Below are 16,727 nucleotides of genomic sequence, written 5' to 3'. Positions count from 1 at the left end.
GGCTTCTCTTTGCTTTATTCTACGGGAAGTAAACTGATTTACTGATTGGGAAAACGAAGAATTGTGTACCCGAAAAGATCTTAAACTAGACTGGCAATCTAAAACTCTGCCCAACAGACTAAAGGAGCTTTGTTTTTGTAAGGTACTCTTGCCAATATATGGAAATTTAACATTTATTTTCAAAGTAGGATTTCCAAGAACCGATATATTTCTACTCCATTCTGGCAATACGCCACAACTGAGACATAATCTGATTCTCAATTTAGTGGTCAATCATGAATTACGTAACAATAATCACTGAGAGTTTCCTTCGTCATTTTTAGCATACCATTTTTTACATCGTGGGATAACCACGACCTGGGAGGGAGACACCGATACTACACACGAAATATAGAACAACGTTTGTTTGAACTGCAAGATAACTCCAGCTTGCCAACAACAATCAAGGCAGGCTTGGGGAAAACCGCTAGTTTTCTTTTGTTGTGTACTTTCGATCTTTCCTGACAAACATGGAAAAAGGGCCACAGTTTTCCATGCACTAAATATTAATTTTCATTGGAAAAAGTATAAAGATGCGTTTTCAATACTTTATATTCAATCAGTTGAAAGGTGCTCACGTGACATTACTTGCATTATGTGCATAAATTGATTTTCATTCCAATTTTTGTCACTTTTGATAAAATGCGAAAATGTGTTTCAATCAGTTACGCGCTTTTTCCATGCTATTCCAATGTTTGAGATCTGGGCTCACAGTGACAGTTCGTGACAGCGAAATCTCGGCTCACTATGACGTACAGAAATTTTGTATTGGTTTCTCCCTCCCAGACCACGACTATACACCATACCATATGGTGGAATTCGAATTCTTTAAATAGATTTCATATTCTTATATGTTGACCTAGAGTGTCCATTTCCCGGTCATTTTACTTGTCCCGGGATTCGGGACAAAAATTAATGCTTGTCCCGGGAAATCCCGGGATCCCGGGTTTTATACGATTTTAAATAAAACTTGTATTTTTGTTGAAATGGAAGTTGGATTTCTACTTTTCAATGTGTTTACAGTTAACTTTAATATAAAGATTTTTAGAATAAACAGTAGAATTACTACTGTTACAAATAAATTCATGCTTATGAATCAAATAATAAACAAAAATCAAAGTCAACCTTGACTTATTACGGATATGTTGCAAAAGTTTACAAATTTTCTAATATAAATGAATGTGGGGTAAACATTTAAATCAATATATTTGTATAATTTGATCCAGAAAATTTGAAAATTCATCATCATTATCTTCAAAGCAGGTCCGTCCCTCTCGGGTTCAGATTGGGTACCACTTCTAGTACTGCATTTGGTCCCTTGGTACTGCAAAAGGTACCCAAGTTTGACAGATCGCAGTACACTTTTCATGGCATTCTATATTTTGCTGTATTACCTTATGTGCCATAATATTTAGGGCAACCGTTAGGGACATGGAGGTGTTTATTTCGTCTTTGTTCAAAGTACATGAGAAACGACATGAGAAAATAATTGACGGTACTGCAATGGATCATAATAATAGTTGACAATAGAAAGTTAGGAATTTTGGTGTACTGTCGAATTGTCTCAGGGCCCTCAGCCCTAGGTATGATAATGGTTAAGGTTGCGAAGAAACGCTATGATAGATCTTTGCGACTTTTTTTAGTTTAGAGGTTTTGAACTTTATTATAGGGGTTTTGAAATAGCTATAGCTAGCTTCTAGACTAATAATAATATTTTTCACTTATTTTTTAATTCATTCGTTATTTTACCGACGGTTCTTTTTCCGGCCACTTTTTTACGACCGAAATTCAGATTAACGACCGTTTTTATAAATGATCAATATCTTGAAAAGTATTCAAAATAGAAGGCCATGGTGTTCAGCAAAATTGTTCAGTAGTTCAAGGGCTAACATATGGTGGTCATTGAATTGCGGAATTCTGCTAGTGAGTATCAAAATTTTGTTTTGCGGATATCTCAGGATCCTGACCACTTAGAAAGATCACGTCTTCGGCAAAGTTGTTCAGTAGTTGAAATTTAGCGTGACATAATTTGTGTACCATCCCTAATCGGTTATTTGACAGCTCAAAACTTAGCCCGATTAGTGAAAAACTTTCACTAGGTGGCCATGGGCTTAGTGCAACGAACGAAAGTTGACTGTACCACATAAGATTTAACAAAAAAAAAAACTGGTCGCAGTGGTTCATCAAAAACAGGAACAGAATAAAAAACTGTCAACATGAGCGAAGGAGGTAGGGTAGATGTACCAATAGTGGAGGTATTAAGCACGATTGAACTTCATTTAACCGCCTAAATTCAAGAAGCGCAATTGATGTACATGTTAATGTTGTAACGGAAAGTAACGAGCATTGACTTAATGAGAAAAATGATTTCATCGCAGTAATCCACGGCATGTCAGTGAAAAATAATACCTCCACTATTGGTACACTGTTCCTTTAGTTGCGGTATACTTTTAATTTGTGTTCCTATAGTTGCAGTACCCGTTGTTTTCTTATGGGATTCTCCACTATAGGAACACTTTACCGCAACTATTGGTACAAGTATGAAAAGTTTTGACAATTTTAGTGATATTTCATCAGTTTTAATGCAATTTGAACGGTGTTTTCAGCTATTTCGTGTATCAACAAGCTAATACGTCGATTGGCAGTGTCGGTTTTGTGAATAGTGTAATAAAATCAGTGAAAACGGTACTACCGCAACTATAGGAACACCCACAACTAAGGGAACGCTTACCCTATATCATTTGCGATCGGATTTGTCGTTACAAAAATAAATCACTAATAATTTGCACTCATATTGTTTTAGTCTTCTTTATTTTACCTAAAACAAATTCACATTCAGTTGAATGTACCTAATGGGTACATAATGTGTATATTATACTCATGCACCTCATACTTAAGTTAAATCGTCCGAGTATACCCCATTAGGCATAAAGACGTTAGGCATAAGGATGTTAGGCATAAAGACATTAGGCATAATGGATGTTAGGCATAAAGACATTAGGCATAATGGATGTTAGGCATAAAATAACTCGCGAGTGTGTCATTTGAAACTCGCCTTATATCGAAAAATTTTCAGGCCCATTTACAAATTCAATTACGCTGATGGGGGTGGGTATCTGTCCTTAAGGTGTGATAGCTCATAATAAAGTGCGATGTTCATACAAAAAGCGTTACAAAAGGGTGGATTGATTGACTGGTATTAAATTACTTTTTTCGGTGCTATGAAATGTGACAAACCGAATGACAGATATGGAGGAAAATTGGTTGTCATTTTTATTGTTATCATTCTAAAATCCAGCTCAATCCATTTTTGTAAGTATCAATTTAAATTTGCGATGTGCAATCAAAGAGTTATGTGTTTCTAATGATGTTTATTTTAATGAGTATATGACATTTTTTTGTTATATATCTGAGTTTATTCTAAAGAAGGGGAATCTTCCATATAAATATTAATACTTATAGTGCAAATGAGTACCTTGAAGACAATAATCGAGAGGCAAGTCAAGAATTTATGTTATGATAGGTGACATTATCTTCAGCAATAATTTTCTGGTAGAAGACAACTATCTTCTTGGCGTTACATTGCTACTTCGAGTCTGCTCGTCAATTAAATGTAGTGAGAACGGTTCCTTTGCTACTTGTGCAAACAATTTTCGATGATTTTCAATCAATTTCCTCGATATTCGTCGATTTTTAAAATTAAAATTTGATTAGATATTTATTTTAATTACAAAAGTTCAAATTCAACATAGCACAGTATCCAGAATTAAACATGGCGTGCATTTGGGCGAAAAATTATATTCCCAATGTTATTGCATAGAGCTCCAACAACTTATTTGATTACCCAGTGTTACTCATAATCAATGAACAGCAAGTAGAAACGAAAATTTCGGATGGAAATATTTACATCTACAATTCCAAAAACTATTAGAAAAATAAAAATACAAATAACAACATATATTGGAAGATGGTGATTTCTCAAACAGTCTTTTCCTCCAACCATTTAATTAACCGTATAAGTGCAAAGAAAAGCCTATGATTCAAAGAAGGGAAAATGTATGATGGAAATATTAAAAGCTATAATGACATTAATGTCTCGAAAGAACAGCTTATTTATAGAAGAAGGGAAATTTTCTGATTAAGACATTAGCAGCACTAACTCCAATAATTTTGTTGACATCAAAACTATAAAGAACAGCCTTCAATTTAAAAAAGGGATAATCTCTGATGAAAAATTTGCCAGTTATATGTATAGAACCAAACCCAAAAGATGAGCAACAGATCATGTACAGCGTCGTTCTTATTCTTGGCTTTCTCATGTGTGCCTGATACACGATTATGCTTCATGGCCAAGAAAGTGAAGAAAACGAAAAGATCCTGAATCGACTAGGAACTGAACTAAAATACCTTCAGCATGGCTTTGCTCTATGGTACGAACTCACGCCACTCACGCCGAGGACCTGGGATCAAATCCCAACCCCGAGATAGTCACTTATGACGTGAAAGTCATAGTTACGACTTCCTTCGGAAGGGAAGTAAAGCCGTTGGTCCCGAGTTGAACTAGCCCAGGGCTAAAAATCTCGTTAATGAAGATAGGAAAAAAATATCAAAAAAGTCAATACACTTTTCCAGCAAACGATTTCTATTTTCATTTTGAAAATTATGCTTATCGTCTATTATGCCTAACGTCCATTATGCCAAACATCTATTATGCCAAACGTCCATTATGCCTATCGTATTTATGCCTAAAGTACTTATGCCTAACGTCTTTATGCCTAACGTATTTAAGCCTAACGTCGTGCCTAATCGTCCAATGAATAGTCAAGAAATATTTAGACGCTCTTGGTGGTTGGTTTACAACACATACGATTTTAATGTTACGTCTTGTTTTCTACAGAAAATGTTTATTGTCAAATAAATTTGTGAAATTTTTGCAATTAATCGTGTCCGGTCAAAATAGAATAGTCCAAAAATTCGGTTTCTGAAATCAATCTGCGATACTTTTCGAATCACGTTGAGGTCCCACTGTGCAAAGCCTTTCCTGAAGGGCACTGTGTACAATGAATCGTTCTGCCAACCTTACCGCGTGAAAAAGCCTTTACCGAAATAAATACTGAGAGCTGTCAGTCAACACCAGCTGTCAAGCGAGCTGCTTGTCTGCGACGAGTGCAGAACGATTTTTTACTCCTCTCCGTCGTGCGAGTAGTTTTCCTAGGTGGCAGTGAATTTCGTCGCGAAAAAGGAGATTGAAGTGAAAATTTCCTCTTCGAAAGTAGATTTTCCGCGTGCTGGTGCGTTCGGTTCGCCTGGGAAGGTATTTTTTTCTCGGTGGGTGTCCGGATCAAGCTCGCAAATCGGATCAGGTTCCGTAGTCGCGTCAGCCCCATTTCTGGGCTCCCGTCTTTTGACGAGAGAGCGAAGCCCACAACCACTGAAGTGTTGAATAGGTAGACAACTGCTGCCTTTAAAACCTTGGGGCTCCTCTCTTGCTGCTGCAACTTCATGTTGTAATAAAAAGAGTAATCGCGACAACGACGGCACTAGCAGCAGAAAAGTAGAAGAAACACGGAGGAGCCAGAAGACGTCGTGATGTTCAACAATTACGGCAACGTGATGATGACCGACCAGTTCCGGAAGGTGGAACAGTACTCACCCAAATCGTCCCCGAGGGCGGGCGGGGCAGGGGGACGGTCCCCGGTTGTGGCCCGCCAGGACTCGTCCGGAACGCTCAAGACGACGATCCAGCTCGGGAAGAATCCCTCGATCGTGCACAGTGGGCCTTTCTATCTGATGAAGGAACCACCAGGTGAGTGCGGAAACGAAGGTAGGGATGAGGCGCATGGGGCAATACCTATATTCTTTATTTTGAACAAGGTTTCCGTTTTCGAATTGTACAAGAACTTGCAACCCGTGGGAATCAGGTCAATATTGCTATTCCTAATGTTTTTTCCATTTTTACTCATGTAATGACGTTTTGACTGATTAACATTGAAAATTCTTATTCGAAAAACTTTTTAATAATGTGAATATTAATTTCGGAAGTAATGTGAATGGTATCTGGTGCAAAGCAGCAAGGTCATTGCTGTACCATATAATGAAGCATTTATAGCATTAAAACTTTGAATGTTATCGAATTTTAGATGAAAAAGAAATGTAATACTTGAAAAGCTCTTCAGAATAATCAGGCCCTGATTTAAGATTGACATGTATTTTCGAGAGGCATTATTTCATAAACTATTTGCATGTAATTATGGGGTCAAAGAGTGCTTATAACTGTCCCCTGTTAGAAATTGAGCTCTCGAAAATATACTTAATTTTTGTAAATGAGATACCGTGTGGGACCGAAATCCGTACACTTGATTTATTTTTCATTATTTTAATATTAAAATGATTAATATACAGTTTTAAAATTACACATCTAATGACAATACTTTATAAGTTGTTGTTCATGCTTATTTGATACAAGTAGGCCATGATTTGAAAATTGTAAAAATCAAAATGTAATCGCTCGCTCATTATTACGATGATTGGTTTGTGTGCCTTCTTAGTAATTTGCTAAGAAGAGTGAAAAATGTTTCCAACGTATTAAAAGTCAAATTCACACTTTTTCTGAGCCAACTGTTGATCATGATGACTTCTTATAGTAAGTATTTGTAATTCTGCAAGAGTAAATGCTATTGCTGAACAGTACAATAACTGTTTGGGAGGATTATTGTGCTGTACGGATTTTGATTCATATTTCCAAATCGAATCTTAATACGTACAGTACAAAACTTTAACATATTTCATCACGTTTTAGCTATTAAATATGATAAGTATGAAGCTGAAATATAACGCTGATGACTTAAGAAAAAGCGTTGAAGCAATGTACAATGGGCAAGAATTCCCGAAAGCTGCAAATGCTTTAGGTATTTTGAAAATCACCGTCAAAGATGCGGCAATACAGGGATAGGCATAATGATTGATAAGGTACCGCGGGGCAAGTGGGTAAATGGGGTAAGTGAAAACAATCAATATGTGAATTAACGTTTTGAACTCATGCGTAAACCTTTGAGGCCATTGAGAACATTACGATAGGTAAGAGATTTCTGAGATTTTTCAGCCATTATTGTATAATAGAGCGAAAAATTGTTAACCTGTCAACTGTTACTCCGTAACAAGTTGGCGGCGTAAAATCTTATTTTAATATTTTCAGTGGAAAAAAGTTGCGGAAAATAATTTCCTGTACCACTTCTTAGTTGTCCTCTGTGACAGTTTCAAACTGCAATAAAAAAAGTTTCAGAATTAATTCGACGTAGACCTAAAAGTAACTAAATTTAAACACCGTCAATTTTCTTATCAGGTGGGGCAAGTGAAAAGTTTATCATTAGAGATTGAATTTGTGTTTTCTCTTGAAGTAGCCATAAGTAAACATGGTTCGCAATTATCATAGAAAAACATAACGTGCTGATAATTCAAGAAACACTATACTCGAGCGTTGAAAGCTATTAGAAATCATGGAACTTTTCTAAAAGATGTTGCCAAACATTACAATATTACTATGTCTACTTCGGGCAGCCAATTAAAAGGAAGACGTTGACTGAAAGGTTGCAATATTAGAGAATACACGGAAATCTCGTGGAATGTCTATGTAAAGCTAGTTCAAAACATAAAAGTGGGGTATACAGGGTGGCCACCGAACCGGGAAAAACGGGAAAAGCGGGAAAAAGACGGGAATTTGAATCCATCGGGAAAAAGACGGGAAAAACCGGGAATTCGAGATGGTCACCGGGGAAATAATTTCGAACGGACATCTTCAAACCACCAGAAATAAGTTGTAGAAAGTTGATATGGTTGATGATATTTCCATTAAGCATCTGTAACCTTGGACAAATTACATTTAAACATTGATGATTCAACTACTTGTAGAAAACGTTTACTTTGTTACACTAAACTTCTTAGAAATGTTTCAAATTAGTTGGTAATGTTTCGAAATATTTTATGACTTTTTTCTCTTACTGTCAGGTCTTGATTTTTTCTCTAGCTTATCTGACTCGAAGTTTTGAATCAGAGTTTTAAAATTTCTAGCAAAAGTTTTAAGCACTCAGAAGATTCATAATTTTCTTTAATTACTGAATAATACATAAAAAAATCTAAAATTTTTGGACAACGATGCTTTATTTATAAGAGCTTCTAATGTATCAATCGTTATCTAATCGGCTTAAAATTTAATAAGTAAGGTAGTTACATGCTTCAACATGTGCACCTTTGTTTCATCCTTACAAATCGAAAGATTAGGAATTGAAATACTTTTAAATAAGGTGGTAATAAGATGTACAAAAGGGGCATATCTATATAAGCTAAAATGGAATGGTGTTTGTGTTTGTATGTCACGAGTTGGCTTGAGAACGTGACGATCGATGTGAACAATGCTTTCATTTTATTTCATTAAGGACTCCAGCGTGTGTTTGTGGAATGATATTTTTGGAAATCCTCCGAGAAAGTTTAAAAAACGGAAAATTGGACGTTAATTCCGCGATTTTTGTCAAAGCCTCTACGGCCTACTGGTCAATACACGTTTGCCGAGACAGCTGACAGTTGATAAATATAGACTTGGTAGCTTTTAAAATAAACCCATGTCAAAATGAATCAAAAGTACCAAGAGTAGAAACCGTCCTATTGGCACAATTGGGGGGATTAGAAGCAAAAGGGTGTAAGTGACAGAAACTCAGTTTTGAGAAAATCGACTTAAAGCTAATTGTACGGGAGCCAATCTTCTACGAATAATATAGTTTTTCCTATTGGATGGAAAAATCAGTAATTTTTTTGGTATATGCAATTAAAAAACCGGCCAAAGGGTCACCCTTTTACATTAAGGCCCCTTAATTAAAAACCGGGAAAATTTAGAAAATTATACCGGGAAAACCGGGAAAAAAGCGGGAATTTCAAAATGGATATTTGGTGGCCACCCTGGGTATAGGTCTATCCACATAAAAAAGATTCTAAATACGTTATTGAAGGATTCCGTTTGATTTCTCCCGAAGAATTATCCGACTATCTCAAAAACAAATAACGAGTGGTGGAAATTCTACAGAGCATAAATGCAATTGCTGCCCTATAATGTAAGAACTAACATTGTAAATGTTGCAGTTATAATCTTGTTGAATCATTTCAACTAACATAACTGAACAGAAGAAAATTCAAGTGAAAAGAATAACATTTTCTTTGTTTACATGTTATTTATGTTATTGTTCATTGGAAAGCCTTAACAAATGTTAAAGCTAATAGAAATCGTGAATATAACTGTTTGTTTTTGAATTTATTGTTCAAAACGGTAAACTTTTCTCTTGCCCCACTTTTGGGGCAAGTGAAAAGTAAGGAGACATTTTTCAAAAGCTTTTTCTGTATTTTTTTCTTCAATTTTTCATAAAAATCAATTTCAGCATGCTGCCTATATTTGGTGGGAGTCAAGCTAAAAAATATACACGACCTCTTTTGTTTCTCTAGAATTTGAAGAATCTCAACTATGCGAATTCCATTACCCACTAGCCCCACGGTACCTTATAGGCAAAATTTTGCCTAAATTGAAATGCTTATAACTTTACGAAAAATTGATGAAATTGGATGCATCCAGAAGCAAAAAATGACATTTTTCTGTCGCTTGTATTTTTATGCAATGTTAAGTTGTATAGATGTATACATTTTTTTTCTTGAAACTAGAACTAATTGGAAGTTGAATGCCGGTGAACGCATTAAGATTCATTAGAAGTCTTCAGATACACGACCATTTTCGTAAAACTGGTTCCGGAAAATATGGTCAGTCATGTTTGTATTTCCAATCATGTATTTTTTTCTGGAGCTTTATCCAAGTAGGCACCAAACTTCAAAATTATGCTTTCGGCAGCACAACACGGACCACAGTATAGTAGATTCCAGGTGCCCTGGGGAAAGTGGCCAATTAGGAGCATGTCTGGAACCATATCAATATGGATGTCATACTTCAAGATTTTTGAATGTAAAGCTCCCGTGTGCATATTTAGAACCAGCGGGTGACCAAGTGCACCGGGAGATGTGGTCTTGTCTTGTCCAGGGTAGACGGTGATTCTAAAACTGCTTCCGGAAGCTTGAATTTTATAAATATTGAACATTGCTACCCAAATTGATATGATTCCGTACATGTATAAAATTGGCCACTTCCATCGGGGTACATCGAACCTACTATACAGTGGTCAGTGGTAGCTGGTGGTTCTTGATGTGCTTTCGGAAGCATCACCTTCGTAAATCATAATATTCGATACCCATATTGAAGTGTTAACGGAGTAGTCCGTGAGTTTTTGAAACGATCGTCATGCCAAATATTTTCAGTAGTACCTACTTAACAACCTTAGGTACAGTCAACTCTCCCTTACTCGACCTCCGTATCTCAATATCTAGTTAAAGAACCATAGTAAAATGTGGTGTTCATGGCTACCTCGATGGTCCCTTGAATCGCACATTTGCACTGTTTTAGTATTTGTAACACGATACTTCCCTAACTCGATGGTCCCTTCATTAACGAATTATGGAGAGATGACTGCACATCATACCTTGTGGCTGCTTCTCGTGCGCTCATTTGCCTTAAAAGCATCATGTTTACAGCGCTTTATAAGGCCTCCAAGGACCGAAAGTTTTGTTTTTCATGCTCTATTTTTGTTGCTGTTTGTTTTTTATACCCTACATTTATGAAAAAGCGAATTAAAATTATATCCCAGTTATTAGGTTAACATTTTCACTGTCCGGTCATAGAAGACAAGAGGTGTCCGGTCATGGAGGACTTGCAATGGTTTACAAAAAAGGTTGGTTTTCTTTGAAATTCATTTTGTAATAAATTTTGCATTGTGATTGATGCAAAACTTACTGAAGTCAACGTACGGAGACAATTCAGTTTGAATTATAAGAATCATTTGTGGCTACACTTGTATGAAATTTTCTCGTTCACATTTTTTTGGTATATTGTATCAGAGTGAAACTTTTGACAGCTACTGTTTGTTTACGTTTGGACATGAAAACGTCATAGTTTGTATACACTGCAAAAATGTGTTTTGGTATAATCCTGGAATCACAGACAAACTGGAATACAAAAAATCTTATTATCATCAGTGGCGATTCCCTAACCTCAAATCTACCTGTTCCACGAATAGAAATTCTTTATTTTATGCAACCAATTTGCATCTATCAAGTGAAGATTTGCTAGAAAGGAAGATTCCAATAATTTAATATTTGCTTTATGATCTCAATTTGTCGAAAAAGGCATTTTTAGATGCGTAGAACAGGTAAAAAGTTACGTGTCGCCTCTGATTATCATTATTCGTTTTTGGAAAATTCAAACTGTCCGGGCATAGCGGCTGTCCGGCCATAGAGGACTTCCCCCTAAGTATTGAGTTTTGTGCAGCTGTTCAATGTACGGATGTACGAGTGTACGGATTTTGATTCAACCTTATTAAAGTGTACGGATTTCGATCCAAGACAAGTGATTTTATTTCCTGTTTTTTAAGGAAAGGGTTTTGTTTACAAAATATGTTTGTAAAAAGGCTGTTGATTTGATTTGCGGCGGTTAAGGTATGCAATTGTTGAATTATTATTATTAAATTCCACGGATTCCTATTACTCCAAAGAATCCTCCAGGATTTATTCCAGGAAATCTACCAGAAAATTTTCAAAGAATTTTCTAAATCATTCGGGTCTGGGTCATTTGGCATAACGCCATTTGGTATAAAAAAATAGCGCGTCTCATCGCTGTAGCAATAACCCTCGAAAGAATACCTTATGTCTAAAAGAAGGGCAAATCTCTAGATAAATATCATGACTAAACAGGATAACAGAAGATGATTGACACCCTAATCAGTGACGCAATATTTTTAATTTGAAATTGAAAATTGAAAACAAGGTCTTGACTTTGGAAAACAGAAGAAAAAAAATGCAGAAACATTGCTGCTACAATTATATTTTAAATAACATCTCGCGTTCAAACGAACCCAATCAACCAGTGCACCCTGGTCCAGGAAGCTTATTTAGGTGGACATGAGGTTTTCATCTCGATTTATTGATTTTAGAGCCATAGTTGCTTCTGAGAATATGTTCAGAACTTTCAGTACTACACAGTGTATGCATCATTTTTTTGCGGTGATTAACGAATCGTGAGTTGGTCTGTTCAGCTAAGTTGTAGCAAATGATCAGAGTTGCCCAATATCAGTCATATCAGCGTATGGCTGATTTAGTAAAACTATCAATATCAGTTGCGAGCTAGGGGCAAGACACTGCCTAATACGCGAACTAACGCTCTCTAATTAATATTAGGTTGCTGATACTCGCAACAAATCGATACGATATTGTAGCTGTATGTCATGACTCTACAGAATAGCATCTGCCATGGAAGCGGAAAGTTACAACAAAGTTTGATTTGTGTTTTGGATATGGATATGGATATGGATAGGAAATGTGTGTAAAATGCTTTATTTTGATAAAAATGATTGTTGTTTCAACGCATTTTTTATATTACAACAAATTGAACAAGTTTATTGAGAACAACAAAGTTATTTATTGCTTTGAATAGCTGGTATCTCGATATCGAGTTAGAGATCCATAGTTAAAGTTGGTTTCCATGGCTAACTCGATGGTCCCTTGGATCGCAGTTGCATTGGTTTTGTGTTTTGTAACTCGATACCTCCCTAACTCGATGGTCCCTTCAATATCGAGTAAGGGAGAGATGACTGTATATATATGTATATTGTAATTCAGAGTTTGTGAATTTAAACAGGTAACTTTAATAGGAATGTTTAAAAAAAATTAAATGATTCAATTTCTACTTTGCTACAATATGCCTCATAAAAACGTTTCGCTTTTCTCACAACATAAGCAATTGAAATAGCTTTTAAATCTTTCCAAAACTGTCAAAGATAACATTTTTTGATCTTTTCAACTGATTTGACTCGAAGTTTATGATTTTTTTTTTCAAATGGATCCGGATATATATTATAGAAAACAATCCTTTATTTAAAAAAGTCTCTAATATGCCATTCGGTAAGTGCATTTGATAGAATTGGATGATTAGGCAGAGATACATGCTTCTACATGTTTTGCTTTGTCTCATTTTCAGTTTAACCCTCTCTTTCTCATGGTAACTTCAGAGCTGAATTGATTTTAGAAAAAGATATATCATCAGATTAATACAAAAGTCAATTAACTGGTTCAATGGTAAAACGATTGATAAAAAAATGAATGAAACATTTTACCGCTGAAACACTATTAAAAACAACTATTTTTTAAACTAATATCAACAAATATAGCCCATTTGCAATGTTAAATTTATTTACTTTAGAAACCCCTTTATTTTCATGAAGAAAAAATCGAATGCTTAGAAGTTGAGTTAAAATACCTTCAATTAACAACATTGAGAAGCGAAAAAATTCTGGAAACTATTCCGGGTAAAAGCGGGAATTTCAAAATATAAATTAGGTGACTTGAATGAGAACAAAAAGAAGGATGAATAAATTGCAATTTCCTCTATATTTAGATCGAACATCCCATTTAAAATGCAAATTAAACAGTTATTTGAATTTTAAGGAAAAGCGCTGATTTTTGTATTTAATGCCTTTTTTATAAAATCTGACCCGCCAAAGCCGGCACTGAGAACGATCTTCTTCGATTGAACTTAAATTATTTACTCTAAAAATAATTAAATGATTCAGCATCTAAATCTTCCCATTTGAATCACATGTCTAACTAATCATATCATCTGTTCCAGGCGAAGGCGAACTCACCGGTGCGACCAACTTGATGGCCCACTATGGCCTTGAACATTCGTATAGTAAATTTAGCGGTAAGAAAGTAAAGGAGCAACTTTCATCGTTCCTGCCGAACCTGCCGGGCGTCATCGACGGACCAGGACATCTCGTAAGTATTACAATGTTTAATTGTTTCCAATTCCAAAGACAAAGCTAAGCAATTGAAATAAGGATGTTGAACAAGTAGGTAATCTGTTGTGAGCTATTAATTTCAAACGCATTCTTGATGCTGGCTGCAAATGTACGGCAGAATATAATGACTATTTAAAGTAATTACGAAGCTTACAAGCATTTTTAATAGTTTTCAAGATCTTCGGCGCAAGAGTTTATCACGCAATCCGTAAAAAGTCAATATCAACTTCAAATCCCATCTATAACCCTATCTACGTCATAAACTTACATTGAATTTCTTGATTATAGAACGAAGCCACATCTTAAATTTTCAAGAGCACAAGACTTGAGAACCAAATAGCGCTCCGCGTTGAAAATTTATCCCATTGGTCACCAGCAGAAAGCAAGTAGGGAAAGTGTACCAGTTATGGCCATAGTGGTTCCCTATTTGGCCATATGCAAAATTTGGAAAACTTTTACATTTTTAATCTTTTTGAATGCTTCAACATCAAGATTTATCCTTCATTTTACTGCTAAAACACAAAAGATTTTTCAAAATGTGAAGGCATTCAAGATATCACGTATGGCGAAATAGGGAACCACTATGGCCATAACTGGTACACCTACCCTAGTTTGATTGATTTTAACGCGAACTGTTGTCAGATTCTCCAGTCTTGTGCACTTGAAAATTCGAAGTTTGGCTTCGTTTACCTTAAGGATTCCAATGACGATATCAGTAATAACATGTCGATTATTTTCTCAGGATTTGAAAACTTTCAAGCTGTTATGTGCAACCTATTTATCCTTCTTCCATGAATATAGGCTTGGACATTTCTTGCTCATTCTATTACATTGTCTTGCGAATTTGTTCTTTTTGTCAAAAATGGGCTGATTTTTATTCCAGAAAGTATTATCAGTTGTGCGCACTCTATTAACAAGTATGTTTTTAAACTATTACAGGACAACAGTTCACTCAGAAGCGTCATCGAAAAACCACCAATCGGCGGCAAAGATCTACTTCCCCTCACAAGCGTACAATTGGCCGGATTCCGTCTGCACCCTGGACCCGTAAGATTGTTCTGTTCTGCCGTTTATTGTCATTTGTCTAACACCTCTTTTTTCCATCAGCTCCCGGAACAGTACAAGCACCTGAAGTCGGTCCCCACTAGGAAGCATAAGAATAAGCATAAGAAACACAAATACAAGGAGGGCGTTGCGCCCCTATCGGAACAGTCGGCACTGGAAGCGTCCGGCCTCGATACCCACGAAAAGAAGCACAAAAAGCAAAAACGCCACGAAGACGACAAGGAGCGGAAAAAGCGGAAAAAAGAGAAGAAGCGCAAAAAACAGCGCCACAGTCCGGAACATCCTGGTAGCGGGGCTGCCTCGATGCCACCGCAAACGCAAGTCTTCTAAGAATAAAAAAAAAAAAAAAAACAAAATTTTGTATAATCAAAAAACAGAAACCCTGGATGTGGATAGAACTGCAACAACACAACAAACAAACAACAACCACTAACGTCGCTTAGTGCTAGTTAATAAGTATGGTAAAGATTAAATTTTAAGTCTACCCTTTGTTTTCGGTCGAATCGTGTGGAGTTCTGGGCTTTTTTCATAAGTGCCAGACACCAGACTCCCCACGGGAGAAAATGTGAATATCCCCTTCCTCTTCCTTTCGCTAGCGAATGGCATACAATACTAACAGTATATTACATTATGCAAAACCAGAAAACGCAACCTTGTTCTTAAACATCAATAGGTACACACAAGAACACCCATCCGGTAGTTGTATGTAATTCTCTCGAGATACAGAAAGAAGCACCGACCTCGTTTTCTCTGTTTTTGTTAATAGGTTTAATCAAATCCAACCGTTTTGCATACATAAGTGATTCCTTACCACAACATTAATACTTATTATAAATGATTGATTGATGATAAGTTGAAAAGTGTGCAATCGAGCATCGATTGAAAACATGAAAAATGCCAATTTTCGATAGTAGGAGTGTGTCAAAAGAATATCTTCAATTAGAACAAAAAAAAAACACTATTTAAATATTAAGCAACAGAAGCCTTGTTTTTCTCATTGCAGAAAAAGAAAACAAAAATTCACAAAAAAAGAAACATAAAAAGCCCAATATAGAGGTATAACATGTAAGGTGAATTATACGATTAAGATCTTAACGATTTTCCTTGGTCAAATCTTCCCGTTTTGGGACCGCCCCTTTCGGTGCGGTTCCGTTCTAATTTCATTGTCTCTGTTTTTGTACAGCAGTAAACGATGGGTTCTTGGACGTTAGCAAAAGACGGGATTGGACGATCGAGTCGAAGAACTGCGCTTGCCTTTTAGCAGCCGGTGAGGCGATTCTCACTTCGAAACGAGCCAGTCGCTCCCAAGAAGCATGGTTTATTATTTTAGTAAACTGTATTTATATGCCCTATTAAAATGAGTTATTATTTAATTTTATTTTGATTTAGCAATACATTTGAAGCAAGTGAAAATGATAACTGATGCTGTGATTATAGAACGAAAGAAAGCCTAATTCGGAACATCCATAAACAACGTGGACAACTATGAAGTAAGAACGAAAAAGTCCACGCATGACCACGGCTACGAGGGAAGTTTTAAATAAAATTTTCGCGTGCACGTTGTTCATTGGTCAAGCGAATAATTCAAATCAATCAGTTATTCAAACTTAAAGCAGCCATTGTGTCTGTTAATTCCTCATGGCCATGATATCTCTGATTTATCTTTTAACCTTCCGGTGCCTCTTCCCT

General features: G+C 36.0%; 1 protein-coding gene across 2 annotated transcripts; it reads left to right on the top strand.

The window, feature by feature from the left end:
• The first annotated feature begins 5,158 nt into the window (after nucleotides 1-5,158).
• Nucleotides 5,159-16,451, top strand: LOC5568522 (mediator of RNA polymerase II transcription subunit 19). 2 transcript variants are annotated; one of them, XM_021849721.1, is made up of 4 exons: nucleotides 5,159-5,863; nucleotides 13,802-13,950; nucleotides 14,913-15,020; nucleotides 15,081-16,451. In XM_021849721.1, the coding sequence occupies exons 1-4, from the start codon at nucleotides 5,629-5,631 to the stop codon at nucleotides 15,366-15,368; spliced, it is 780 nt and encodes a 259-aa protein (XP_021705413.1). In that variant the 5' UTR covers nucleotides 5,159-5,628; the 3' UTR covers nucleotides 15,369-16,451. The 2 variants fall into 2 exon arrangements, with proteins under 2 accessions (XP_021705413.1, XP_001652347.1); XM_001652297.2 differs by having other exon boundaries at nucleotides 5,165-5,845.
• Nucleotides 16,452-16,727: the final 276 nt, after the last annotated feature.

Source organism: Aedes aegypti, chromosome 3, assembly GCF_002204515.2.
Source record: "Aedes aegypti strain LVP_AGWG chromosome 3, AaegL5.0 Primary Assembly, whole genome shotgun sequence".
Taxonomy (NCBI): domain Eukaryota; kingdom Metazoa; phylum Arthropoda; class Insecta; order Diptera; family Culicidae; genus Aedes; species Aedes aegypti.
Note: the sequence above shows the minus strand (reverse complement) of the source record. Positions and strands in the feature narration are given on the sequence as shown.